The sequence below is a fragment of the Sciurus carolinensis genome, chromosome 2 (assembly GCF_902686445.1).
Source record: "Sciurus carolinensis chromosome 2, mSciCar1.2, whole genome shotgun sequence".
NCBI lineage: Eukaryota > Metazoa > Chordata > Mammalia > Rodentia > Sciuridae > Sciurus > Sciurus carolinensis.
The window spans coordinates 108,211,649-108,239,316 of record NC_062214.1 but is presented as its reverse complement, the minus strand read 5'-3'; the positions used below and the strand labels follow the sequence as shown (position 1 = coordinate 108,239,316).

General features: G+C 37.9%; 2 protein-coding genes across 7 annotated transcripts in view; one reads left to right on the top strand and one right to left on the bottom strand.

The window, feature by feature from the left end:
- Positions 1-25,940, top strand: Eif3j (eukaryotic translation initiation factor 3 subunit J). The gene is made up of 8 exons (XM_047540966.1): positions 1-143; positions 229-332; positions 10,660-10,714; positions 11,349-11,440; positions 15,845-15,959; positions 18,335-18,496; positions 19,872-19,945; positions 20,411-25,940. Exons 1-8 carry the CDS (start codon positions 98-100, stop codon positions 20,540-20,542), a joined length of 780 nt encoding a protein of 259 aa, XP_047396922.1. The 5' UTR covers positions 1-97; the 3' UTR covers positions 20,543-25,940.
- Positions 15,576-27,668, bottom strand: part of Spg11 (SPG11 vesicle trafficking associated, spatacsin) — an 83,007-nt gene continuing 70,914 nt past the window's right edge. For 3 of the 6 annotated variants that reach the window (XM_047540960.1, XM_047540963.1, XM_047540961.1), the window contains 7 exons: positions 26,840-26,947; positions 24,977-25,145; positions 24,418-24,506; positions 24,047-24,202; positions 23,180-23,331; positions 22,445-22,620; positions 15,576-16,741 (listed from right to left, as the gene is read on the bottom strand). In XM_047540960.1, coding sequence (XP_047396916.1) covers positions 16,707-16,741; positions 22,445-22,620; positions 23,180-23,331; positions 24,047-24,202; positions 24,418-24,506; positions 24,977-25,145; positions 26,840-26,947 — 885 coding nt within the window. In that variant the 3' untranslated portion in view covers positions 15,576-16,706. Of the gene's footprint in view, positions 16,742-22,444; positions 22,621-22,789; positions 22,917-23,179; positions 23,332-24,046; positions 24,203-24,417; positions 24,507-24,976; positions 25,146-26,787; positions 26,948-27,668 lie in introns of those variants that run through there. The other 3 variants (XR_007107184.1, XM_047540962.1, XM_047540964.1) reach the window with 3 other exon arrangements.

Below are 27,668 nucleotides of genomic sequence, written 5' to 3'. Positions count from 1 at the left end.
CCCCGCGCGGGCCAACGAGAGCAAGCCCAGTGACTCACCTCCGCCGCGCTAACTCTTCGCAGCTCTCTCCCTCACACACGCTCACACCCGGCTCGAGATGGCGGCAGCGGCAGCGGCAGCGGCGGGGGACTCCGATTCTTGGGGTAAGCAGAAGTTCCCCAGGCAGGGCCCGGGCCGGTGCGGGCACACGCCGAGGCAGGCACTAACGCGGTTCGCTCTTTTCCGTAGACGCGGACACATTCTCCGTGGAGGACCCGGTGCGGAAGGTGGGGGGCGGCGGCACTGCCGGCGGAGACCGCTGGGAAGGCGAGGACGAGGATGAGGACGTCAAGGTGGGTGCGGGCTGGGGCTCCGGGCAGCATTGGAGAGGACTGGCGCTGCCGCGAGTGGAGTTGCTGCTGGCGGGCGGGCAGGCGGGCCGACTCCCGGCCCAGGGCCGCCGCCCGGGCCTGCGGGGCCGTGTGTCCGGGCGCGAGCGTAGGGCCAGGCAATGATCTCTTCCCCTTCGCATGCCGGCCATGTGGGCTGTAGACGGCAGCGTGTCCTCCCGGACTCACTCGCCGAGGGCGGTGGCGGCCTGCGCGCCAGCCCTCCTTTGGGGGTCCGCGCACCGGCCTGGGTCCCACCCGCCAACTGGCGACGAGAGGTGACAGCACCAGTCGGATCGGCCCACGTGCAAACTTCGCAATCCACAACCGGAATGGGACTAGCAAATTGGGGATTGAACGCCGAGGCTTATCCCATATGGAAAGTATTGAAACCCTTCTTTCTGCCTTTTCAAACTCACGTCTCCCCAGGGTCAGCAACTCACTTATGATCTTAATGGTCCAATATACAGTTTGTTCAAGCGATTAGATGAGTGAAATATTATGGTTTAATTTCACCTTTTCTTTCTACAGCAGACAAATAGAAACAGTAAAGTAAAATAACTTTTAGCTCTCCCTTCCCCCACCCTGTGGTAAAAAGGATGAACTGAGCAGCATTTGGTGGACAGAAACCTAGGTAATCCCTCCAGCAACATGAGTAATGGAGAGTTGACAGATATTCTTTCATCTACATATGAACGAGGCCTAGGGAAATATTGAAGATTTGGTGGTTGTAGTAGACCAGGGACCAGCGTTTCTTTTTTTCCTATGCCTTGTAAATCTATACCATATTCATTGTGGTGTGTATGAAAACTTCCAGGGGATTATCATATGGGTTTAGATCACACTGTCTTATGCACTTCTTTAATTTTTAATTTTTTTTAAGTAGCAGTGAGTCTCAAGTTCAGAATTCTTTTTTTTTTTTTTTTTTTTTTGAGACAAGGTCTTGCTAAGTTTTTGAGGGTGGTCTCAAACTTGTGATCCTCCTCCCTCAATCTCCCCAGTTGCTAGGATTACAGGCCTGCACCATTGAGCTGGACATTTTAAGATTATAATTAACTTCAAAAATCATTTGTGCAGATAAAGTTTTGTGTGAAAGGGAAATAATTTTTTTGTTTTGATTAATCTAGTGAATGTTTTACTCTCCTAATGCTCTTTTGTCATAAACTGAGAGCCCTATAAAATCCTTCTGCTTGTGTTGGAAATTTTAAGCCAGATAAACCACTATGAACTTGATAGAGAGCTGTTTGGATTTTTTCCTTTTCTTCTGAGTCTTTTGGGATAGATGACCTATTTATCAAACAGTCTGACTTTCAGGTATGATGTGAGCTATGTGCACAAAGGACTTAGTAAATGAATAGTAGGTTTTTTTTTTTGTTTTTTTTTTTTGGATACCAGAATTGAACCAGGGGCACTTAATCACTGTACCACATCCCAACCCGTTTTCTATTTTTCATTTGAGAGAGGGTCTTGCCAAGTTGCTTAGGACCTCACTGAATTCCTGAGGCTGGCTTTGATTCTTCTTCCTCAGCCTCCTGAACTGCTGGAATTACAGGTGTATGCCACCATGCTCAGCAAATAGTACTGTTTTTGACTTAGGATACTTAAATGTGTCCTTTACATGTTGTATAGACATGAAACTGGATTGTGTTTTCAGTTTTATTACAGGATACTAGTTACTTCATTGTAGCAGATTTTCTGTTTTCAGTCTTGAGGTCAGATTTGACCTTTCACTTTTTCTGTGTGGAAGTAGTAGTTAATACATCTGCTGTGAAAATTGGGAGTAAGTTAATAAATGCAAAGAAAAAAAATGAGCAAAATTGGGAAGGGAGATCCAGAAAATTAAGTTTGAATGGAGTGGTCTGGACTGATAACTTTAAATATTCTTCCTGGGGTTATGGAATCTAAGTGTTGGCTATCTTGATGAATATAATTTTGATGACAGTTTTGGAGATTTACAAGTTTTAAGTGTCCAGTTTTTCAGTCCAGAATTTCTTTTATATAAATGACCTTTTTTTAAAAAGAAACAAACAAAAAAACCAAAGTTTGAAATTGATCTTGGAGGTTGAAAACTGAATTTATTTTATTATATTCCTACACTGAAATGTTGGTTTAAATTCTCTCTCATTTCATGTTGTGGTCTTAATTTTTTCCCCCCTTTCACATTACTGGGGATTGAACCCAGGGGCACTTGACCACTGAGCCACATCCCTAGCCCTTTGGCAGGGTCTTGCCACATTGCCAAGGTTAGCCTCAAACTTGTGATTCTCTTGCGTCATTCTCCTGAGATGGTGGGATTGCAGTTGTGTGCCATGGCACCTGGCTTATAGTTTGTCCTTTAATTTTTTTTTGGTTAATGGAAAATGTGTTTAGACTGTTAAGCTCTAGTATCTGGGGTTTATTTTTTGCCACATTTTATGATTTACTAAGGAAAGAGCAATTATGTATTCTCCATAGTGTCTTAACTATGAATTTTATGTTTTAAATGAAAGAACATAGTTATCAAGCATGTTTTTGCTTGCTCAGAGGTTATTGGTCTAGAATTGAATTTTTTCACTTTGGATAGTAGTCACATCACCAGATTTTTGAATTCTCATGTTTTAGTTCGTAAGATTTAGTTTATATAAGGTTGAATAATTATAGACCTTAAACAATACAACATCTAAATTTTTAAAAATGTCCTCAAAAGAAAAGTACATAGAAACAGTAAATTCTTCAGATGATGTCAGCCTCTAGTGCTTGACCTTTATAATGTCATTTTTAATATCCTGGAAAATTAAAGGAAAACCAAGGTCTTCATTATAATAATTTGCTAGTAATTTACTGTCTTTCAGTAGACTTAGTATTTTATTCTCTGACTTTTCAAATCCTTCTGCAGTTGGCAGAAATGAACTTATAGGTGAAACTGCAGAACTGTTAGTATGTATGGAGGAAATGGGCTGTGCTTTTTCTCCCGTTAAAAAGTTAGGAGCTAGATGGGCATGGTGGCACATGCCTGTAATCCCTTGCAACTCAGGAGGCTGAGACAGGAGGATCATAAGTTCAAGGCCAGCCTTGGCAATTTAGCAAGGCCCTGTTTCAAAATTAAAAATGAAAAAAAAAAAAAAAGACTGGGGATGTAGCTAAGTTGTAATTAAGCAAGACCCTCAGCAATTAAACAGAACCCTGTCTCAAAAAATAAAAAGGACTGGGGGTCTAGTTCAGTGGTAAATTACCCTTGGATTCAATACCTAGTAACCCCTTACCCCACAGAAGAGAGAGATCCTTAAGAACTGACTCAGTTCACAACTGCCTGTCTTACTTGTTCACCTTCTGTTAGGATCCCTTCTGGGTTGATAATTACACCTACCAGAGTAAGGACATTTTTTTCTTGCATTGGAAACAGCATTTCTGAAGAATGGGATCTGTATTTTAGAGAAATGTGAGATTGTTGGGAAAAACTCAGAAGTGTCTGTCAGAAAATTCGTATCTTAAAGAGAGGGTGTGTTTAATGTGTGTGACTTTTTTTTTTTTTTTTTTTGTCCTGGGGATTGAACCCAGGGGCACTTAACCACTGAGCCACATTCCCAGCCCTTTTATTTTTTATTTTGAGACAGGGTTTCACTAAGTTGCTGAGGGTAACCTTAAACTTGAGATCCTCCTGCCACAGTCTCCCAAATTGCTGGGATTATAAAATGTGCCAGAACACCCACCCTGAAGGAAAGATTTTTTATTGAAAAATATTTACTTGTTGTATATGTCATGCTGGACCATTGAAAATAAATAAGCAATTTGTTTAATGTTTAGTGTCTTAATCTTGATTTTGCTTAGCCAGGAATTTAAGGTAGAATTAATCGATAACCACTCTGAATGTGAGACAGGTAGACATTGAAATGGGACATAACTGAGTACTGATCCAAGTTTAATGAATTGAATTTAAATGAAGTAAGAGTTTACTAAGGCAGGTACCGTGGCTTGAGAGACCAGCATAGTTCTGAGATGTTGGAAGAGGATGTGACCTTTTTTAAAAAACTGAACTTTGCTGGGATGTTTAGCCTTGCCAGACTCCCACTATAGAGTTTTGAGGCTTCTCAGAGCAGAATCCATAAGGCTTACAGAACACCAAGAAAGGATTTTTTCTTTTTTTTCCCCAACAAGATATTATGCCATACCTATAACAATTATTTAAAGAAAAAAGGAAGAGTGTGTTACCTCCTGGGCTGTTGCTGTGAGGCAAACAATTTTACTACTCTTTTAAAGCTACTCTTATTTGACAAATCTATAAATATATCTTGCTTAAGTTGGAAAACATTTTCAGTCCTAAATGTGTTCTCTCATTGCATGTGACATTCTGTAGTTGCATATTATAAAAATGGCAGAACCAGCCAACTGTTGGCTGCATTGTTAGAAATAAAAAGAAAGCAGTGTTTAATATTTTCCTGTTTTGTTTTTAATAGTCATGTTCAATTGAAAGAAGATTTTAAACTTGAAAAGCAGCCATTTCTGTTGGAGAAAAAGTCCAAATGATGTTAGGTATCTATCTGCAGGGCAAGAGTATAGATAAGCAAGTAATTTATAAACAGCCTCTATTCTAAAGAAGCTAACCATTTTAGGAGAGCAGCCTAGATGACTTTCCCCCGCAGTACTGGGGATTGAACCAGGGATGCTCTAATACCGAACTACATCCCCAGCCTGTTTTAAATTTTTAAAAATTTACTTATGTTTTGGTGCTGGAAATTCTTTAACACTGAACTACACCACCAGTCCTTTTCTTTCTTTTCTGTTCTTTTTATTTTTCGGTACTGTGGATTGAACCCAGGGGCGCTTAATCACTGAGCCACATCCCCAGCTCTTTTTCTTTTTTATTTTGAGACAGGTTCTCATCAAATTGCTTAGGGCCTTGCTAAGTTACTGAGGCTGGCTTTGAACTTGTGATCCTTCTGCCTCAGACTCCCAAGCTGCTGGGATTATAGGTGTGCACCACCACATCTGGTTCCCCATCCTTTTTATTTTGAGACAAGGTCTCACTAAGGTACTAACACTGACCTCAAACTTGTCATTCTTCTGCCTCAACTTCCAGAGTCACTGTGATTATAAACGGGCACCACCACACCTCTCTCTGGATAATTCTTTTGAAAATAAATTGGATATCATAGATGGGAAATATGTTGTTTACCAAAAATATTTGGGAAAGAGACTTCTTTGTTTTTTGTGGTATTCAGAATTGAATCTAGGGCCTAACTAGGGTAAGTGTTCTACTACCAAGCTACATCCCCAGCCCAGGGAAGGGATTTTTACCAGATAACCACTTAGGGCTCTTTTGAGGTGAGTTGTAGAATTACTCCCAATTTTAAGTGTTAATTTCAGGTCTTGCTCTACCCTTTTTGCATTTTATCTTTTTTTTTTTTTTTTTCTTTTTGCCAGCATTTACAGGGCAGAAATTGGGCAGAATTTTCTGAAGCACTGAGGCAAACATTCTGCCATAAGTTTTTAGGTACTTGCTAATGTCGTAATTAAGGAAATAAAACTTTTAAGTTCTTGGGGAACTTAACCTAAATCTTCTTTTATGATTACAACTATTTGCAGGTTTGTAACCTGTCTCTTTTGCTGAGATTACTGTGCTCCCTTCTTTAGATACTTGGTGCTCATTTGGTAGTAATTTTAGGGCAGACTTGTTGCAAGGACTTTGGGGTGAGGGTGACACTCGAGGCTTGATTTTCATGGTCTTTTAAAGAACTGAGGAGCAGTTGTCATGACTTCCCAGGATTTGTGATAGGACTTACTCTTTTTGCTACTAAAATCCATTCTGTGATGGAATGAGGAGTTTCCAGGTAACCTCATTATGTCTACATTGATGGGTGTCTAGGGTGAGGTTTATGCTTTGATGGGGAAACCAGGGGTATGATAGAGATGGGACATAGAGTTAGTAGGAATGACATACTGAGGAGCAGTGATACGAATGGGCTAGGAGTGATGTTTTGCTGAGAAGGGGAACTGAAGAGCATCAGCATTGAACAGAAAGTTCCTCTGTTGGATTATTTATCTGTGTTGAAGTGTTGAAGATATTGTGATGGAACCCCTTATTTTCAGATGTACTTCTCCCTTTGGCTTCTTACTACCAGAAGCTTCTAGACCAGTTTCTTAAAATTTACAGAAAAACACTTGAGGTTTGAAGGTTGGTAATTGATATAGCTGTAACTTAGTATGAACTGTAATGCTCCTTTTTGGGGGGCAGGGGGTACTGGAGATTTAACCAAGGGGTTATTTACCACTGAGCTTATCTCCAACCCCCATTTTTTTTTTTTTTTTTTTTTTTTTTTAATTTCAAGACAGGGTCTCACTAAGTTGCTTGGGACCTTGCTAAGTTGCTGAGGCTGGTCTTAACTTGTGATCCTCCTGTGTCAGCCTTCCAAGCTGCTGAGGATAATAGATGTGTACCACCTTGCCTGACTACGACCTACGACCCTTTTTTTAAAAAATGAGATTCACTGTGATTCCTTGGGAGTTCATTCTAGAACTAATTGAAGGGAATGGATTTTGGTGGGGAGGGACTTAATTCCCAGATTGGCATTTTGTATTTCACGACTCAAAGAAGCAATTATGTTTACTGTGATACTTCAGGGAACTTTGGTCCATTCAGAACAGGTCCCTTCATTGCTTTTCACTGAGACTGGGATGGCTGTACCTGGGCCTCAGTTTATTAATCTGCCAAATGGAGATGATGCCACTTTGCTTTCAAAATGTTGAGGATTAACCATGTTACTGCATATAAAGCTCTGTGTTCAGGGTCTGATGCAAAGTGAGCACTCATAAATGCTTTCTTTTATTATTATCACTATTATTAGAAAGTTGTAAATATGCACTCCCTGGAAGTGAACTTATGGTCCTTTTGTCTGAAGCACTGCCTAGGCAGCATATCACAGATTCAGTCTCTCTTCTGTGGAGATTAAACCAACAACAAAACACCTGATAGTTAATTTCTAGCTCATAGATTCCTTTTACATTGCAGTGTTTTTTGATATAGGTACTTAGGCAAACCAGCAGGTAACACAGACATTTGATCTCTAATTTCGAACTCTAGTGTCTTCCTTATCCAAATAATAACTAGTTGGTTGTTTTCAGTCTGTTAAAATTGCAAACTGTTCTTTAAATTACCAAGGTAAGATGACTATAAAAATTTTGCTTTATATAAGATTATTCCCACTCAGCTTGTACCCCCCATGACAGTCTTACCAGGATGTTGGATTTTTTATTTCTTTGTGGACTTACAGAATGTATTAAAAATTAAGATTCAGTTTGTCTATATACCTGGACTGATAAAGATTTATGATCTGTCTTGCTTGTAAAACCAGAAGCTTGGTGGCATAGTTGTTGCACATTAGTCAGCCTTTGCATCTTCTAGTAGCATCAGGGCCTCCTGCTTTGCATCTGCTGTCCTGTAGCTCAGCTTCAAATGACATTTCAGTGTGCCTTGATAGTTGCTGGGAGTGTCTAGGTTACATATAGATTAAAGCCCTTTTTAAAGACAGGGCTGTGTCTATTTTAAATTAGAATCTTCTGTGGCACCTTTAGGAAATTGTGGGTCCTTTTTCTTTTTTTTCTTTTTTTTTTTTTTTGCGGTGGTGGGGATTGACCCCTGCCTCTCCACAAGGGATTCATACTTGTTAGGCAAGTGCTCTACCACTGAGCTGTATATCCCCAGCCCAGAAAAATATATTTGATAATTTGTTTCTGTTTAACTCAGTGATTGAATTAGGCATAGAGAAGACAGAATATAGATCTATCTCAGAGTGCCCTGTCCAAGTTTGGGAGTAGAATACATAAATGTTTAAACTGTTCATAACTCTTTGTTAAACCCAGGCAAGAAGTATCAAGTTCTTTCAAACTTCTATTTAAGTCATATCACTTTTTTTTTATTGGATACTGGGAGTTGAACCCAGGGGTGCTCTACCACTGAGCCACATTCAAGCCCTTTATGTTTTATATTTTTGAGACAGGGTCTTGCTCTTACTGAAATCTTGTTAAATGACTAAGGCTGGCCTTGAACTTGTGATCCTCCTGCCTTAGCTTCCTGAGTCTCTGAGAGTTGCTGGGATTACAGGCACATACCACCATGCCTGGTGCAAGTCACTTTTTAAAGCTATTATTTTGGGTTTGTTTGTCTTATATTTTAATTACTAGCGAAGAAGCTTTTTATATGGAGTTAGATAAATAGATATAAAGGTCCATATGAAAAACAAACATGCAAGAATCGTCAGGAAAGCATTAAAAATCTAAAAACCTACAAGGGAGAACTAGCACTAGAAGATATTAAAGCATACCATAAAGCCTCTAATTTAAAACAACGTGCTCATATATGAAGGGACTATAACAGTAGCATAAGGTAGAAAGCCCAGAAGTATTTCAAGTACATAAGGAAATTTAGTAGATGGTAAATCATGGGGCAAAGAAGGACTTTTTAGTAAATGATGGTGTAACAACTGACTAGCTGTTTGAAGAAAGATATAATTAGATCTATGTTTTATATCAGACACAAATAAAAAACTCCAAATGGATCAGAATCTTAAGTGAAAAACTAATGAAACCCTATATATTTAGAAGAAAATATGAGTGAATTCTTCAGTATAAGACTTCTTAGCAGACCAAAATTCAGAGACAATAAGTAAAATGATTGATAAACTTATTGTGTAAACTTGGTGGGATGTATAGCTTAGGGCTTCATGGGAAACACTATAGAGACAGTTTTATTAAGAGGGGAAAGAGAAGGTGGCAAGAATTCTCATCTATACAGCATTGTATTTAGATGTTTAGCTGTTACCATTAGATAAATCAATTGTGGAGGTTGAAGAATTGGTATAAAAAGTAGTACAGATGTCTTGTTTATAAATGATATGGTTGTACAGGTTGGGTATCCTTACCTGAAATACTTGGGACCAGAAGTGTTTTGGGTTTTGGATTTATTTCAGATTTTGAAATCTTTGCATATATATAATGAGTTTAACATGAAATTCTTTTATGTTTTATGTATACCTTTAACACATAGCCTGAAGTTAATTTTATACAATAGTTTTTCATGTGCCTGTTTTGATGTGATCCATCAGTGAGGTTAGATGTGAATTTCTACACATGAAAAAGTTTTGAATTTTGGAGCACTGCAGATTTCAGATATTCAGAGTGCTCAACCTATCTTAGAAAAACCTTAAAGAACCTACTATAAATCTAACTTTTTTTTTTTTAATAGTATTGGTTTCCATCCCAGAGCCACGTGCTACACAAGCACTTTACTACTGAGCTATATCCCCAGCCCTTATTTCATTTTGAGATAGGATCTAGCTACATTGCTGAAGCTAGCCTTGAACTTGGGATTGTCCTGCTTCAGCCTCATAAGTAGCTGGTATTATAGGTGTGTGCTACCACACACCTATAAACTTGTCTTACTCTATGCAGTCAAGCTTATAGTGTTTTGTTAATGCATTAAATAATAAATTAATGTAGGAAGAACTGACACCTTTAAATACCTGAGTCCCCTAAAGGGGACTACCCCTAAAGGTGCTACCACACCTTTAAAAAGGGCTATCTTGGCCCTTTTTAAAAATTTTATTTCAAGACACAGTTTTGCTAAATTGCCCAGGCTGGCCTTGAATTTAGAATCCTCCTGCCATAGCCTCCAAAGTTAATTTTAAAACTAATGTAGAAAGTAAAATTTAGAACCTCCTGAGTAGCTAGAATTACAGGAGTGTGTCACGCAGTGATAAATATAATTTAAGTGATAAATGAATTCAGTAAGATAAGAAGATATAAAATTAACATACAAAAATCAATAGCTTTGTTTTTAAAAATACATGATTTTTTTTTTTTTTTTTAAAGTTGTAGGTGGACACAATACCTTTATTTTATTTTAAGTGGTGCTGAGGATCGAACCCAGGGCCTCACACATACTAGGTGGGCATTCTACCACTGAGCTTTTCTATATACAAATAACAAGTTAGAGGTTATGACAGAAGGAAATAACTATTTATAAAAGCAGTTTAGGACCTTATGAAGTACTTAGGAAAAACCTACAGAGAACTGTATAAAACCTCTTAGAGGGAAACTTTTCAACACTCTTGAAAAATAAAAAAATGGACTCATACAAATGAAAAGAGCCCTTTAGGGGACTCAGGTATTTAAAGGTGTCAATTCTTCCTACATTAATTTATTATTTAATGCATTAACAAAACACTATAAGCTTGACTACATAGAGTAAGACAAGTTGATAAAAGGTCACATGGAAAAGCAAACATGCAAGAATGACTAATGACATCCTTTTCTTTAGGATAACTGGGATGATGATGATGATGAAAAGAAAGAGGAAGCAGAAGTAAAACCAGGTGAGCCACTGATGCTCTTCCGTGTTTGGTTTTATATCTTGGTAGATATTTAATGCTTAAGTTAAATAATAAAATGCTCACAAAATTGAAAATGTTGGTATTTTGAAACAGCATTCTTCCATTTCCTCTTTATTGTCTTTTTCTTGCATCTCTTCTTTATTTAAAAATGTAATCAGACATCTGCTTTTTTGAGTACTGGGCTAGGAGGAGAGCAGAGGATGCTACGTTATAGTTATTTGAATGATGTTGGTCTTCTTTAAAGGATGGTGGGACTGTATGAAGAGAGATGTCTGGATCTTTTTTTAAAAATATTTTTAGTTGTAAATGGACACAATACCTTTATTTTTATTTATTTATATGTGGTGCTGAGGATCAAACCCAGTGCCTCACACATGCTAGGCAAGTGCTCTACCACTGAGCTACAATTCCAGCCCAGATGTTTGGATCTTAGGGGTCAGATTAGAGAGGAAAAGCAAAGAGTTCTGGAGCTTTACCATTTTAATTTTCTAGAATATTACCAATGAATCTGAAAGCTTGGAAAAGTTTGGTTTCTTAAAGTATTTAAATATCACATCTGTCTCATCCATGAACTGCAAAGAACTTAATTGTGAATAAAATATTTCTTTACTTTCAGAAATAAAAATTTCAGAAAAGAAAAAAATAGCAGAGAAGATAAAAGAGAAAGAACGGCAACAAAAGAAAAGGCAAGAAGAAATTAAAAAGAGGGTTAGTACTGTTCATTTTCTAAAATGCATGCACAATTCTTATTATCAGTAGTGGTACAGTGTTTAACAGACGATTTGATTTGAAGGGCCCTGTGAAGGATGTAAATAAATGGATATTATAAGCTAGATAAATCCCAAAACAATTTGATTTGTGGTTTTTGCAAAAACAGAATCCAGACACTGTATGTATTAGAAAACTTTTTTAACATTCAGGAATAGTCACAATTGCATAGTAACCACATACAGTGATTTTTGCCAGTGCCTGCAGTTTTTTCTAGTCATGATTATTTGTGGTATACATTCTGAGTGAGATAGAGAAAATGTCCATTTCTGTGTCGTATACTACATAAATATTTTTGTTCTTTTTTAAAAAGTATTTTTTAGTTGTAGATGGTCTTTTTTAAAATTTATTTTTATGTGGTGCTGAGGATTGAATCCAGTGCCTCACACATGCTAGGCAAGTACTCTACCACTGAGTGCTGCAGCCCCAGCCCATATTTTTTGTTCTTGATTATTTGAAGCATGATCAGTAATATTGTATTAATTTGCTTTTTGAACAGAAAGCACATTTACAGAATTCAAAAATCAAAAGTATTAAAAAGCATTCTCTACCGTTTACTCATTTATACTGTATCTTCCTCTATCCTGAAGTAAGGCTTTCTTATCTCTTCAAGGTGTCTTTATGTACTTTATGGGTCTGGATATAAAATACTTTTTTTTTTTACACTGGGATGGAACCCAGTAGCACATAACCCCTGAGCCACTTTTTTCTTTTTTTCTCCACTCCCCTCTACTGATGATTGAGCCCAGGGGTGCTCTACCACTGAGCTACATCCCCAGTTCTATTTTGTATTTTATTTAGAGACAGAGGGTCTCATCGAGTTGCTTAGCACCTCGCTTTTGCTGAGTCTGGCTTTGAACTCTCTAACTTCCTGTCTCAGCCTCATGAGCTACTGGGATTACAGGCATGTACCACTGTGCCTAGCCCCTAGCCCCATTTTTATTTTTTTGTTTTGAGACAGGGTCTCACTAAGTTGCTGAGGCTGCACTCGAACTTGTAGTCCTCCTGGCTCAGTGCCCGCCCCCCACCTCCACTGGAGTTGCTGGGAGTACAAGTGTGTACTGCCATGTCCAGACACCTTTTTATTTAATATACCATAGAGATCTTTCATACTGGTCACAGTAAACTTTATTTTTCTTCTTGACCTTTTTATTAAGAAAATTTTCAAACATAAAAGAAAATAGAATAATGAATAATACATAGCATCTGAATTTGTTATTACATTGCCAAGTTTGCTTCAATTATTTTTGTTTTGCTGAAATACAATAATAAACTATGTATTTTATCTCAGTTCAGTATGCATTTCTGAAAAAGGATATTTCCTCACATGATTACAATAATACCTCACTAAGAAATGAACAATAATTTTTAAACATAATCTAGTATTCTATTTATATACAGATTTCTGGTTATCACAAGATGTCTTTTAGGTATAGTCTGCTCAAACAAGGACCATGTATTACATTTGGTTGTTAATGTATCATAAATCTCCTAGAGTATCTCTTTTTTTCTGTCCCTCTCCCTCCTCCACTTCCTTTCTCTTTCTCTTCATTGATGTGTTGAAGAGACCAAGCTAATTGTCTTATTGAACATCCCACCTTCTGTATTTTTCTGATTACTTTCTCAACATTGGAGTTTCTTTTAACTTGGTAGTTAAGTATAAAATTTTGGTTAGATTTAGGTTTAACATTTTAAGCTGGAATAATTTGGAAGTAATGCTGTGTGTTTCATACTATATCACATCAGAATTATGTGTCATCTCCTGTTACTGTTGCTAAAATTGGTCACTGGGTTAAAATGCTGATATCCTGATTCTTCTATTATAAAATCACATCTTTCCTTTTACAAGCAATCCAAAATCACATCAGCCTCTCACCCAGTTATAATATCTTTGGTGATCATTGCCTAATTATTTTATTAGGGATTGCAGAATGATGCTTCTCATAATGATGATTTTTCTATTTATTAGCTGGCTCTTTTTTCTTGTTATTTGGCTACTTTGAATATGGTTTGTATTAGAAAGGCAGGGTAAAATTTTAATCCTTTAATTACGGGTTTTCAGAGTAAGGAGAGGGTGTAATGACAGTGAAAGATGAGAGGCAGTAACAAGTTTTTGTAAACTCATTTGTAGTTCATTGTGTTTTAATCAAATACAGTGACATGACCCCTTCTTATCCCCCCATTACTGGGAACCAAACCCTAGGGTCACCAACCACTGGGATACAACTCTAGTAGCCCTTTTTATTTTTTGTTTTGAGACAGTGTCTCAAACGGCTGAGGAGTAGCTGGGATTACAGCCATGTGCTACTGGGTCCCACTTTTCTCTTTTGTATTTAACTTTTCTTAACATGAAAAGTGTTCAGAAATTAAAGCTATACAAAAAAATGGCATACTTAAGAAACATTTCAAATTGATGAAAGTAGATCTTAATTTTTTTAATTAATTATTTTTTGTAGTACTGGGGATTGAATTCAGGGCCTCATGCATGGTGCTACCACTACTGAGCTACATCCCTAGCCCTTGAAATGTTTTCATCATACAAAAATATTAGTATGTAAAGTGACAAATATACTGACCAACTTGATTTATTCATTTCACAATGTATATATCAGGTCATATAATGAAAATATATACAGTGGAGGAAGGTCTCAAACATCCATTCCTCCCTTCTCCCTGTTCCCTAGAACTGCCTGTGAAAACTGTTTTCATTAATTTTTGGTTTATTATAAATCATTTTTTGGTAACTATATAACATTCTATTGCCTAGATGTACAATAATTTATTTCACTAGTTCCCCATTGATGGTCAGTTAGATTTTTCAGTCCTATGATAAATAATACTTTAGTGAATAACCATATGTTTTTTTCTAATAGGTGTATCCTTGTTTGTAGAATAAATTTCCAAAGATGGGAATGCTGAGTAAAGGGCACATTTATTCTTACAAATTTTCCTAAATTGCCTCCCATGTAGGGTTGTATAACTTTTTATTTTTGGTGGTGCTGGGAATTAAACTCTGGGCCTTGTACCTGCTAGCCTAGTACGATACGACTGAGCTACATCCCCAACCCAGAGTGTATGAATTTGTATTTGCCTGAGAAATAAGAGCTGCCTTTCTCCCTCCTGCCACCCATACTGGGAACATTTTAGATACTTTTTAATAATTTGTATATTTAAAAATACCTGTATATGTTTCTCTGATTAGTATAAGCAATAGAATTTTATAACTCAGTCTAAGAAGATGTGATTGAATCTCTTCTGGTCATCTAAGTTAGGATGAAACTGAGTTATATTTTTATAGTATTCTCCAATATGAAGAGACTTTAAAACAATGTGTGCATGATACTTGAAATTGAACCCAAGGATGCTCTACCACTGAGCTATATCCCCAACCCTTTTTTATTTTTCATTTTCAGACAATCTTGCCAAATTGCCAAGGCTGGCTTCAAACTTGAGATCTTCCTGCCTCAGCCTTCTTGAGTTGCTGGGATTACAGGCATATGCCACTACACCTGGCAAAAAGAATGTTTTCTGATGAGTCAAAGAAAATGTGTTCTTAATGTCTACTAGTATTGTTGTTGGACATTTAGATTGTCTCTAAATTGAGTTGTAATTATAAATAATAATTCCAGTGGACATCCTGTGCTTAAATATATATGTGCAGCTTAGATTTCTTAAGATAATCAAATACCTGGAAGTGGAACTACTTGATTAAAGCATATTAAAGAATTTTAAGACATGATAAATATTTCCAAGTTGCCCTTGAAAAGTTGTTCTAATATAGTCTTAGTAGTAACAGTATGTAAGAATGCATTTTCCTCTTGCCTACAATTTTAATTCCTTATTTTTACAAGATCTATAGAAATAATCCAGTCTTCCTGAGTTTTTAAGACTTTTTTTTTGGAGGGGGTGGGGTACTGGGGATTGAACTCAGGGGCACTCAACCACTGAGCCACATTCCCAGCCCTATTTTTATTTTTATTTAGAGTTGCTTAGTGCCTCACTTTTGCTGAAGCTGGCTTTGAACTCCTGAACCACTAGGATTACAGGCATGCACCACCAACCTCGGCTTCCTGGGTTCAAATCTCACCTTAGTTACATTACTAGCTGTGTTACCATCTGTTACTTTGAGCAGGTTGTTTATCTCTGTGCTTTTGTTTTTTTTTTCCTTCCCTATGTAACTGGGATAATAATATCTAAAGTGTTTAGAAGAATGCCTGAAATATAGTAATCATTTATAAATGTTTGCTTATTTATAATTGTATGTGCTTATAAAAAATTCATACAGTATAGAATTGTACTGGGTCTGTCATAATCACAGCCCTTTTAAAACTTGTTTCATTTTAGTTAGAAGAACCTGAAGAACCTAAAGTGCTAACGCCAGAAGAACAATTAGCAGATAAACTGCGGCTTAAGAAATTACAGGAAGAGTCAGACCTTGAATTAGCAAAAGAAACTTTTGGTAAGATGGGTGTGTGATTACAGTGCAGTATTGAACTATTGTAGCTTAAAACTCTAGGAGTCTTTTAAGTTGTGAACGTTTTGTTTTGTGGTGTTGGAGATCAAACCCAGGGCCTTGTACATGCTAGGGAAAGCCCCACAGCTGAGCTATCTTCAGAAAACTTGTTTTGCAGCGGGTACTGGGGATTAAACCCAGGGGCACTTAACCACTGACCCACATCCCCAGCCCTTTTTTATTTTGAGACACAGTCTCCCTAAGTTGCTGAGGCTGGTTTGAATGTTCTCTTCTCCTACAGCCTCCTGAGCTGTTGGGATTACAGGTGTGTGCCACTGTTCCTAGCAAACATCATTTTTCGAGTCTTTAGAAAACTTCTTTTTGGAAACATAATCCTTTCAAATTTAGATATTTGAAAGCAGTTTTGAGATTTCATTACTTGAAGGTAAACATGAAGTACATGTTCAGTTTTTTGAGTAACTACAGTATTAAAAGATGATTAAAATAAGTCATTGGATCCAAATAAAGTAACATCATTGACTAGCATGTATTTGTTAGCTGGATGAAACTTGAATGAAGTCTGAGGTCTGTAACTCTGAAATTTAAATACTAAACTTACTCTATAGTGCTATCCTGAGCCATCTAAGTCAAGACGTGTTAGGCTTGTTAGGATGACAGTCCAGGTTGCATTCATCTTTATGCCTTCTTGTACTGAGTTATTTCTCCTTCTTGGCCTTCACCATGCTGTTTCTTTCAAGGGCCACCATTTCTGTGTGCCATGCCTGCATCTGTGGTTAGTGGATGAAATAAATGTGCAGAGATACATTTGGTGTGTTTCAGGAGAGAGTCACATGAAAGAGAGTAGAGCAAGAGACATGGCAGAGAATTAAAGCCTTTATTTCATTAAACCAAGTTTGTTGTTAGGTATTGAGTACTTTTTAGACTGGAAGATCATGTTAAATCAGTTAAATAACCTTGAAACTGAAATCTATAACCAAGAAGGCTCTAGTTATCTGGATTTTTGCCAACCCTTCCTTTTTTCTAACGTGCATCAGGGGACTGATTATAGTGATCATTCCCTTTAGCAAGAAGTATGACCTCATGTCTCAGTGGGTCTATAGCAATCTCAAGTGTGGCTATAGGCTGGGCTAGGCTGGGGACATAGCTCAGTGGTAGAGTACTTGCCTAGTGTGTGAAAGAAAGGCCCTTAGTTTTATCCCCAGCATCACCTCCCCTCCCCCCCCAAAAAAAAAGTGGCTGCGGATGCTTCTGTATGCTGTTTGGCAAGTCCTAAAAGTACTCATCTAATTATAGAGGGCACCGGGCCCTTATTTCATGTATTCATAGGATGGTAAAAGCTACCCATGTGCTTATTAAAGAGGTGGGTTTATGCATTATGCTCTTATGAAGCCCAGTATTGGATATCAGTTGCAGATTAAAACGTAAAATTATATGCATCCATATAGCCATTGTTTAATTAATAGAATTTTACTGTTGTGTTTCTCATACTAAAATATTCAATACATGATTTTAACAACTGATTTACTTTTGCCCTTGAGAAGGATATAGAAGCATGCTGTCATTTAGCCTACAATTCTTATAAGCCAAAATACTTTTTCTGTTGGGATTTAATACATGGCATATCTCTGCTTAGCTTCTGGATTTAATTGGATATTTTTATGGGATCCATCTTTGTTTTTTATGCCCCCCCCCAACTTTGCTGTGGCTGTACTTTAAGAACATTCCTTTTGTGCCATGGGCTCCTTTGCTGGTGAATCTATGGCCCCCTTTATATTTTCAAGGGAATAAAATAAAATGCATAGGATTTTATTTACAAAGGAAGCCTGTTATTGAAAAATACTAAGATAACAAATTTATAACAGAATCATACATTTTTTTTATTATTACTGCTACTCAGTATATATCCCCCCCCCCCCCTTTGTACTGGGGATTGAACCTACGGCCTCATGCCTGTTAGGCCTTCTGCCACTGAGTTGCACTCCCAGTCCATATATGCTTTTTTTACTAATGTGTTAAATAAGATCCAGTGGCAAGTCTAATAAAAAAAGGTTTTTTGAAAGTAATGACTGTACAATATTGCAAGATATCTGCAACAACTAATGTGACATGAAAGTATTTATGATCTCTATTAGTCAGATTTTGCTAATGCCATTATGATTTTTGCCTTGTAATAAAACTGAATGAAATGCTAAATAAGAGATTAGCAAAAATCAAGATGTATTTTTTTCAAAATAAGAGGGCATGTCCCCCACTCCCCAGCCCCAGATTCTGTCCAAGGACTCCAATGTGCCTTGATTATGAATCCATTTTAGAATGAAACAAAACTTTCTAATATTCTCAGTGTTTCTTCTCTTCTACAGGTGTTAACAATACAGTTTATGGAATAGATGCTATGAATCCATCTTCAAGAGATGATTTCACAGAGTTTGGAAAGTTACTAAAAGATAAAATTACACAATATGAAAAGTCACTATATTATGCCAGTTTTTTGGAAGCCTTAGTTCGAGATGTGTGTATTTCATGTAAGTAATTCTCATCTCTAGCCCAGGTGGATAGATTTTAGTGACATTATACTCAGGGGAATGGAGGGTTTTGAGGACTTTTTCTTCTTCTTTTTCTTTAATGCTGTAATAGAGACTCAGGATTTGCTCCTTAGCAGTTACCTTGGGAATGTGTTCTACATGTACAGTTAGTGTGAGTGTTGGGTTTTTTGGGTGTTGGGGGGCAGGATTCCTCATTTTACAGTGCTGTCCCAAAGAGACATCTGGGCTTGTCAGCAAAGCAACTGATAATTAGAGTAAAAGTCAGTGTTTTATCTCTTGAAAGGGAGGTATCTTTGGGGGAAAATGGTCTCTGCGCTTGCAGGATTTTTGAGTGGGTGAGACTTCCAGTGATTGGAGGCTTAAGACAAAGTACTCAAAAGAAATAGCACCCATCCTCTGGGGTACAGCTGTGGTGCCACACCCCAAGGAGTCATACCTTTCAGGGTGTATTCGAGTGACAGCTGTGGGTGGTGCAGCACTAATGTGGAAGGGACTGGTTTTGCTAGTATTTGCTGTTTGAGAAAAAGGAGTCCTACATAATGAATTATAAATTGGGGTTTCTTTGAGAAATGATCACTAAGCTGGGGCTTCTAAAATTAATCAGTGAAATAACCAGAATTGGTATTTCATTCTGCTGTACTAATTTTCCTATTTAGAGAGGTGCTATATCCCAAACTGAACATCTTCTGATTGCTAAAAGCTAGATATCTTTCTAGCTTCATGTTTTTATAAGGATGGGAAGATATGTTCTCCACTAAACAGGCCTGTCACCTTGTAGCACAGAGATAAAAAAGTTTTCATTCTAGTTCTGATAGAAAATGGAGTCAGCAGGGGGTAGGGTGTTTCCTTTTTCAGGTTTAAGAAATGTAACTGCTCATTGAGCATCAAGGATGTGTCAGGAAAGAGCATGATTATTCTCCTGTCTGTTCAGACTGAAGAAAGATAGGGAGTCCTGTGTACTATTAAGTCACTTTTAGTTTCTGTATGATTGAGCTAACTAGTGTGTTGTTATAAGTCATTATAAAGTAGAATTTTTGTTCCTGAGTTTACCATTTTAAATAGTTCTACTTTTGAGCCTAGCCATAGACTCTTGATTCCTTACCACCTTATGTTTTAAGAAGTTCAGTCATTTCAAGATAACTTGATGGACAAATTACACTTCTCAAAACATTTTTGTTTTGTTTTTTTGCGGTGCTGGGGATTGAACCCAGGGCCTTGTGCTTGCAAGGCAAGCACTCTACCAACTGAGCTATATCCCCAGCCCTCAAAACATTTTTGGAAGGATATCTTTTTTTGTTTTTCAAAATGCTTAAAACTTGAAGTTTAGTGGCTTTTTTTGTTTTGTTTTAAATAGTGGAAATTGATGACTTGAAAAAGATTACCAATTCATTGACTGTGCTTTGCAGTGAAAAACAGAAGCAAGAAAAGGTAAGAGCAAGAGCAAGCTATGCGGGAAAACAAGTATTAATATTAGGATGGGGTTGTGAGCAGAATGTTCTTAAACGTAAAAAGTCAAGCACTACCAATACCATTTAAGTTGGAACAGGAATGTAGGTGCCATTACCATCAAGACGTGCTTGCATTTCTCTTTTCTATGTTAATAGAAATTGCTACAGATTAGGCTCAAGTTCTCCCTTAAAGTAGTAAGGTTTCAGGCTGGGGATGTGGCTCAGTGGTAAGAGTGCTGAGGCACTGTGTTCAAGCCTCAGCACCACATAAAGATTGGTATTGTGGTATTGTGTTCATCTACAACTAAAATAATAATAATAATAATAAAAAGAATTAAGGTTTCTTCTGGGACCAGATGCTTTGGTATTTCTATGAGGGTTGCTATATCAGATAAAGTGCCCGTAGCACATAAAGTCTCTTGAAATAACTTTCTCTCATCTTTAGCAAAGCAAAGCCAAAAAGAAGAAGAAAGGCGTGGTTCCTGGAGGGGGATTAAAGGCCACCATGAAAGATGATCTGGCAGATTATGGTGGTTATGATGGAGGCTATGTACAAGACTATGAAGACTTCATGTGACATTTTATCTTCTCCTGGTGTCTTCTTTCTGTTGCCCACAATCCCTTCAACATGTAGCACAACTTCCTTTCCTTTCAGTTCTGCCAAATGCTACAATCAGAAGTGCAGTATCTTTTGTGCTGGTTATTTTACCCCTTGACACTTAGGTGCTAATGTGCAAATGAGGGAACCTGGATCTTGCTGCCAAGGGGTTAAAATTGGGGAACCTCAATTGCTACTAAATCATAGTTTAAAAAAACAAACCTAATAATGTTGTCATTGTTGCTATTTGATTCCATAGCAGCAGTCACTAAATTGGAAACAAAGGTTGCAACATGACAAAAAATTATGTAGTATTTACCAGCACCATTCAGTAATACAGCCTTAACCATACCTCCTTGAACTACTTCATAACTTGTCAAGAAAAGCAGTTTGCAGCAAGGGCATGTGGTGTGCACCTAGTATTAAAATTGCTTTGTCTTAAAATTGAGCGTGAGGATGTTAAAAATACATTGTGAAGAAGACTGCTTATCTCAGACTGAAGATACTGCAGCTGAAAAGTACTAGTGTGATACTTAAAAATTAAATGACCAAAACCCTCCAACTTTGAAGCTGAAGAAGGTAAACTTCTCCATTTTTGCAGTACAAGTTGTGGAATCTCTTATTTATCAGACTGTTTCTACTGATGAAGTACTTCAGATTGGGGAGGGAAACTGTTTTTATTTGCCTGATTCAGGTGTCTGAGAAACAGATCTCTTTGTTCTCCTTGGCTGCAATGGAACAACTTTTAACAGGGTTTTGGCATTTCCTTTCCTTTATAAAACATGCTCAGCAAACTGCACCAGTTAACTACAGTTTGGTAAATTGTTATGTTAACAATTATGACATCTGCAATGTTTTATAAAGCAACTAATTTAATAAAAATCACTATTGTGAGGACTATAAATTTTGTGTTACCTCCCAAGAGATATTTTTGGAGAGTACAGAACGCACCTCTTGGGACTAGAGTTCTTTATATACTTAATAAAGCTTAATCAGTGCTTGACGTAGTTAACAGCTTTATAACAGTGATTTACCAGGTCTTTAATAGTGTCACCTTAGAGCAACAAAGGTGTAGGGGCTGTCTTCCTCTTACTTGGGAAGTTATTTTGTTTAGATACTAAAGCCTAATGAAGTACCTAAAACAACTATTTATTTGGAATTATAGAGTCTACAACTCAGGATATGGCTATAAGCATAAATTGAGGGATCTTGTTTATTATATTTTAAGTGATTTGACCAAATTTGTGGTTTGAGTCTTTTTTATTTCCCTAATTGTCATAACCAAAATAAGAAATATTCCTCATTTCCATAGGAAATACAAACCTCAAAGCTCTGTAGACTACTAAGTGGAAAACATGACCATATAAATGACTTAATAGAAGGCCATGCTTACACAGCAATAATCATAGTAAATGTTGTTTTAAGGCAGACAAGGGCTAAGATTTTCCTTAGCATAATAATGACATACACTGAATTTTAAATCTATTTTATTATAGAAAGATCAGTTTCTAACAAATGAAAATGTATCACCTGTTCCTTAATTGTGTAAATAATATTAAATATCTTTGAAACTGGAATCTACAGGCATAGGTATTCTTTAATCATTACTGTATCACCTCCTAATACAGAAGTCATCCTGAGGAAGAGGAATACCAGTATCCATATAAAACGGGATAGATGAACAATCACTTCAAAGTAGAAATTTTCCTGGTGAAGTCTCGCCTTCATTACCTACTACCTACAAAGAGTGATATGGTACAGTCCTGAGCTTTTTCAATTCAGACAACAAAGATCCCCAGTGCATTATTCTACTCTGATCATGAACATCTGTCAGAACCTCACAACAGTACAAGAAAACAGGCACCTTTGAGATCATCTAACCTGAAAGCATATCCTTTAGACAGCAACTTGTTTGAGGGTCCTTCAGAAGTACATTTATAATTTCATAAAATTTGTGTTCATATGCCAACTTGTAATACAGGTAGATATCTTCACAATATGAAAGTAACTTCTTCAAGTTTTCTGTGACCACACTGGTAGGCTGATGTTGTTTATATCTAGACAAAAGAAACAAGAATGTAAAGGGTAAAACACTATCTTAAGGGCCATCAGCTCTGAGTACCACTACTTATAAGAGACAGTGCTGTAGCCTTGGAAATTATCAAATACCCCCTGATATGAGTTTGTGATAAATTGTTTTATTAAAGTATGTATGTTAATGCTTACCTTAATAATTAGAGTAAGTTTAGTTCTCCAAAAGACATCTCAGGCAAGCTGAATAGCTATCCTCTCATTTTAAGTACAAAACACCATAAGCAAACATCTCATTCATCCATCTTCTAAATGATCACTTCTGGAAATTGACATTTTGCCATTTTAAGCTGAAGGGGAGCTAAAGGTATATTGTACCTAGCTATAAATTTCTTACTCTCATTTCTCTTCAAAGCTGAGGAAATGATTATAGTCAAAAACACCCCCCAATAGACAGGGTCTCAACTTGTTTTCCATGCTTGTCTTGGCTTCAGTGATCTTCCTGCCTTAAGCCTCCTGAGTAGCTCTAGCTGAGACTATAGGCTCGTGCCACAGCACTTAGCACAGAAAACTTTCAATACTTACTTTTTTGAAATTTCTTCAATTATACTAGGTCTTAATAATCTTTGTTGCTTAAATTCTTCCAAGTAAGTAAAATCTCCTTTAAGAATTACTTGTTGGTATAGAATTTCAGCCCAATCTGGAATGAAGTCATAGGCCTCAGCCACAATAGAAGCCTTTTTTGAAAGAACAGAAGCGAATACCATTAGAGCCAATTTGATGTTAAAGTTTAAGGCAAACTGTTATAGAAAACAACAGTGAATTATCATTTCTCAATTATGTTAAAAGGATCTATGTATCAGAGTCAATGTAAAGTCATATGTTAATCTGGCATTTCCTCTCCCATAAACACCCAAATATCTTCTTTCACTTTTTTCTTTTTGAAGGGGGGGGGGTTGCCAGGATTGAACTCGGGGGCACTCAACTACTGAGCCACATCCTCAGCCCTATTTTTTAATATTTTATTTAGAGAAAGGGTCTCAGTGAGTTGCTTAGTGCCTCCCTGTTGCTGAGGCTGGCTTTGAACTCATGATCCTCCTGGCTCAGTGTGCTTAATGTTCCACAAAATGAACTAATAAAACTGAGAAAGAATACCATATTATTCCCACTAACTCAACTGTATAAGGAACAATGAAAGGGCTGATTCCCTGACATCAAACCCTGTTCATAAAAGGGCTACACCCAATCTCCTGGCAGTCCTAGATTTCTGATGCTGACCTGGGGTTCGCTGCTCTGTAAATGTTGGGGTAAGATTATCTGACAGCTAAACCAGGCTGGGCTGCTGTGGTTCTGTTCCTGGTACTGAGACCTCTGGCAATTCATTCAACCTTTGGTCCCACGAGTGGTATAATAAAAGGGATGCTGACAGTTCTGGCTAGTTTTTTTGTTCACCTGGTAGAACCGAGGTAGGGCCATGATACAGTCCATCAGCTTCTGGTGGCTCAAATTGATGAGCATCGTGTTCTGGCCAGTGTTCAGAAAGTGAATCTGTAGTGTTATTAACCTGGTGAGCCGGTGACAGTGCAGAGCCTGTCGCACACAGGAGTCCTGAGAGATGAGGACAGAGGGAGGCATAGGCAGAGACGTTTGACTAACATCTTTTATGTGAACCCTCCAACTGTAGTCACCCATTATACTCTTGTTTAATTTAACCCATGACACCCTCCCCACTTCACTTGGAAAACCCCAGCACTAAAAAAGAAAAAATTATACTACAAACACTAATTCCCAAGGCCAATCTGGAGTTACTACTTTGTAGCTACCTTGGCATAACTCTCTGCTGCATCCAGCATCAGGGTCAGGGCCTTCAGCAATAGCTGCTTCAGCTGGTGTCCATCCTTGAGGTTGTCCTCTGCAGAGGGATAAAAGACAACTGCTGAGTCTGACTTACTCTAAGGCAGGCTGTTCTTGCCCACCCACAGTGATGATGGGGACTAGAAAAGAAACATCCCAGCTGTGTTCATAGGGAGGCAAGTGTATCTCACTCAGGTAAAGGGTATTGGGCCAAAAGTATATATATCTGACTACAACTTCACTCTGGAGGATTTAGTGCCCCTGTAGTTCTTCACTTCTTTCTGGAACATCCAGGAAGGCTTATGTGGCATCACCATGCACAGTAGTTCCTGATGGATGCTACCTGGGTCCCAAGAGTGCACAGGCCTTGAACGTGCCCCTCCACCTCATATCTGCCTGACTGGGTCCCCATAGTGACAAATACCCACTGCAATCTCTAACAGCCAGTCTCACAAGCTCTTGTCCTTGGCCCTAAAAACTCCCTGATTAGTAGCTTTGCTTTGGGGAGTGCTCTGTGACCTTGCTCACCCCAAGGCTGAGACTCAATCAATTTCAGTTGAATGCAGGCAGCTGCTTCATGGTTCTCCCCAATCTCTCGGCACATACTGAAGCACAGGGCAATCATGTTGTGCTTTTCACTGTCCCCAGGGCGGCAGCGTTTGATGTAATCCAGCAGGGCTGTCTTCAGGGTACCACTCTGCCCAAGGGAGGAAAAAGGGAATACCAAGGTCTCAACAAGAGAGTACAAGGCAGGCAGAAATGGCTGAATCCCTTGGTTCCTAAAGTTCCTTAAAAACCACCGAGGAGGAGGAGAGAGAGGGGAGGTACTGGGGGATGATATTGACCTAAATTATATTATTGTATTGTGTGCATGTACAAATATGTAACACTGAATTCCATTTCTATGTATAATTATAATGCACCAATAAAAATAAGGGAAAAAACTCCCAAGAAAACAAGATCTAAAAAAATACAAAAGTTTATAAACTATTCTCAGTGTAAGGAAACAGCATGCACATGTTGCTCCTGGGAATGTAGCACTAAAACCTTTAAGAAGGGAAAAGCCTTAAAATTTAAAATATATGCATTCAAATACTGATAATTTGATTTCTAGACATCTATCCTAAAGAAATAAGCAGAGGAAGAGTGCTAAAATGAATGTAATGAAGATACTTCATAGCAATTAATTAGAACTACTCCAAATACCCAAAATAAGGGCTAAGAGAATACCTTGTAATCATTAAAAAGTGATATCGAAGATTATCTGCTGATTTGGAAGACAGTCATGGTTATGCTTAGTGTTAGGGGGAAAGCAGGTTGTTTCATATCTTTAAGCTTGATGTAAGTTTTTTTAAAATATGTACATATGTTTTGGGGTACATGTCCAAACAAAGGGCATATACCAAACTGTCAACAGTGACTGTCTGCAGATAGTAGGTAGACACCGAGGACTTTTTCCCTGTTGTTGTTTTTCAAGTGTCTTACGTGGAGTATGTATTACTTTAGTAATCAGAAAAAAGTTATTAAAAGAATATTTAAATGCAGAAACTGCCTCAAAAACCATTTTAAAAAATCCTCTGGGGGAATCCTGAAGATGTACCTATGTCTACTAGTACTTGTTCCTCTCCTGATGGCTGAACTGGTCTATTGGTCTGTCCTGAAACTGGCCCAATATTGGATAGATTTTTTTTTTTTTTTTTTTTTTTTTTTTTTGTCTCTTAATCTTATTTGGCTGGTCTAGGTTCCCAGCAGCCAAAAGTATACTCTTTTGGGTTTTAACTCTTTAGAGGTGAAATAAGCAGAGGCAATGTATCAGCCAAATTTATGATTTGCAGAGGCTGTGTGAGTGCTATACCAGGTGTAACAGCATGCTGGGAACAGACAGGTTCCTAAGCCCAAAGACAATACCTGACTCAGGTCTTTACTTCCAAGCCTCCCTTTTCTGGTAGTTATAAATGGCTTAGCAGCTATTCTGGCCCAGGCCTTTGTATTCACTTCCTCCTTTGACTCTCAGCAACATACTTTTTCATGATCCCCTGAAAATCCTCCACTAAAAAACTTCAGACATAGCCTGAGAGCTGGACACTCCACTTTTAGCATGGTTCTCAGAAAGGATTTTTTTCCCTGCCAGGGTAGACACTTTTTAAAAGTAGAGGCAGGTGACAAAGGCAGGCGGAGAACAAACTTTTTCTTCAGTATTTGGTATAAGCATTATCACTACCTCGTCCAAACTATTTTAAGCCATTGGTTATAGTGAATGTCCAAGTGAAGTCCCTGATCCCAACCCCTGCACATTCTAGGGTCAATGCTGATTGGGATTATTCCAGAGAAAACCTGACTCCTGAATGTTGGCGGTACATGTCATCCTGGAGCTCATGACTTCACATTTACCGGATCCAGCTTCTTCCTCATCAGCACTTCGAAGTAGTGCTTTTCATGCAGCAAATCAAATATGTATGTCATCTCATTGTACCTTCCAATGCCAGTGAGGAGACGTACCTGAGAGGGAGGCGCTTGTATCAGCATCACCTGGAGTTTTTTTTTTTTTTTTTTTTTTTTTTTGGTACCAGGGACTGAACCCAGAGACCCTACATTCCAAGTCCTTTTCATTTTTTGAGACAAAATTTGCTTAGGATCTCGCTGAGTTGCCAAGGCTGGCTTTGAACTTCAAATTCTCCTGCTTCAAACTCCAAATCACTGGGATTACAGGTGTGTGCCACCGAACCCAGCTCACCTGGAGTTCTGAGCCAGACCACTACCCCCATCTGTTTGGCTTCTTTCTTTAAGGGGACAAGTTCCATAGCAAGAAGGGTTCTAACAGCCAGGCTGCCATGCCTAGCTCCCTCCCATGCACCCAACAAGGGTCTTCTCTGTTGTCTCTGATTATGATTAATCCTTTATGTCCCACCACCGTATGTAGAGTACACCTATAAAAACTTAAATTGAGCAATTTTATAGGTGTCCTATAAAATTTTATAGGTTTTCAAGCACATGCCTATAATCCCAGCTACTCAGGAAGCTGAAATAGGAGGATTGCAAGTTTAAGGTCAGCCTCAGCAACTTAGACTCTGTCTCAAAATAAGGGCTGGGGAGATATAGCTCTGTGTTAGAGCACCTAAGATTTCAATTCCCAGTACCACTTTTTTTAAAAATTAAGGGTTTTTATCAGTAGAACGTAAGTTAAATGCTGTGGTACTATTCTCCTGGGCAGGTTCTTACT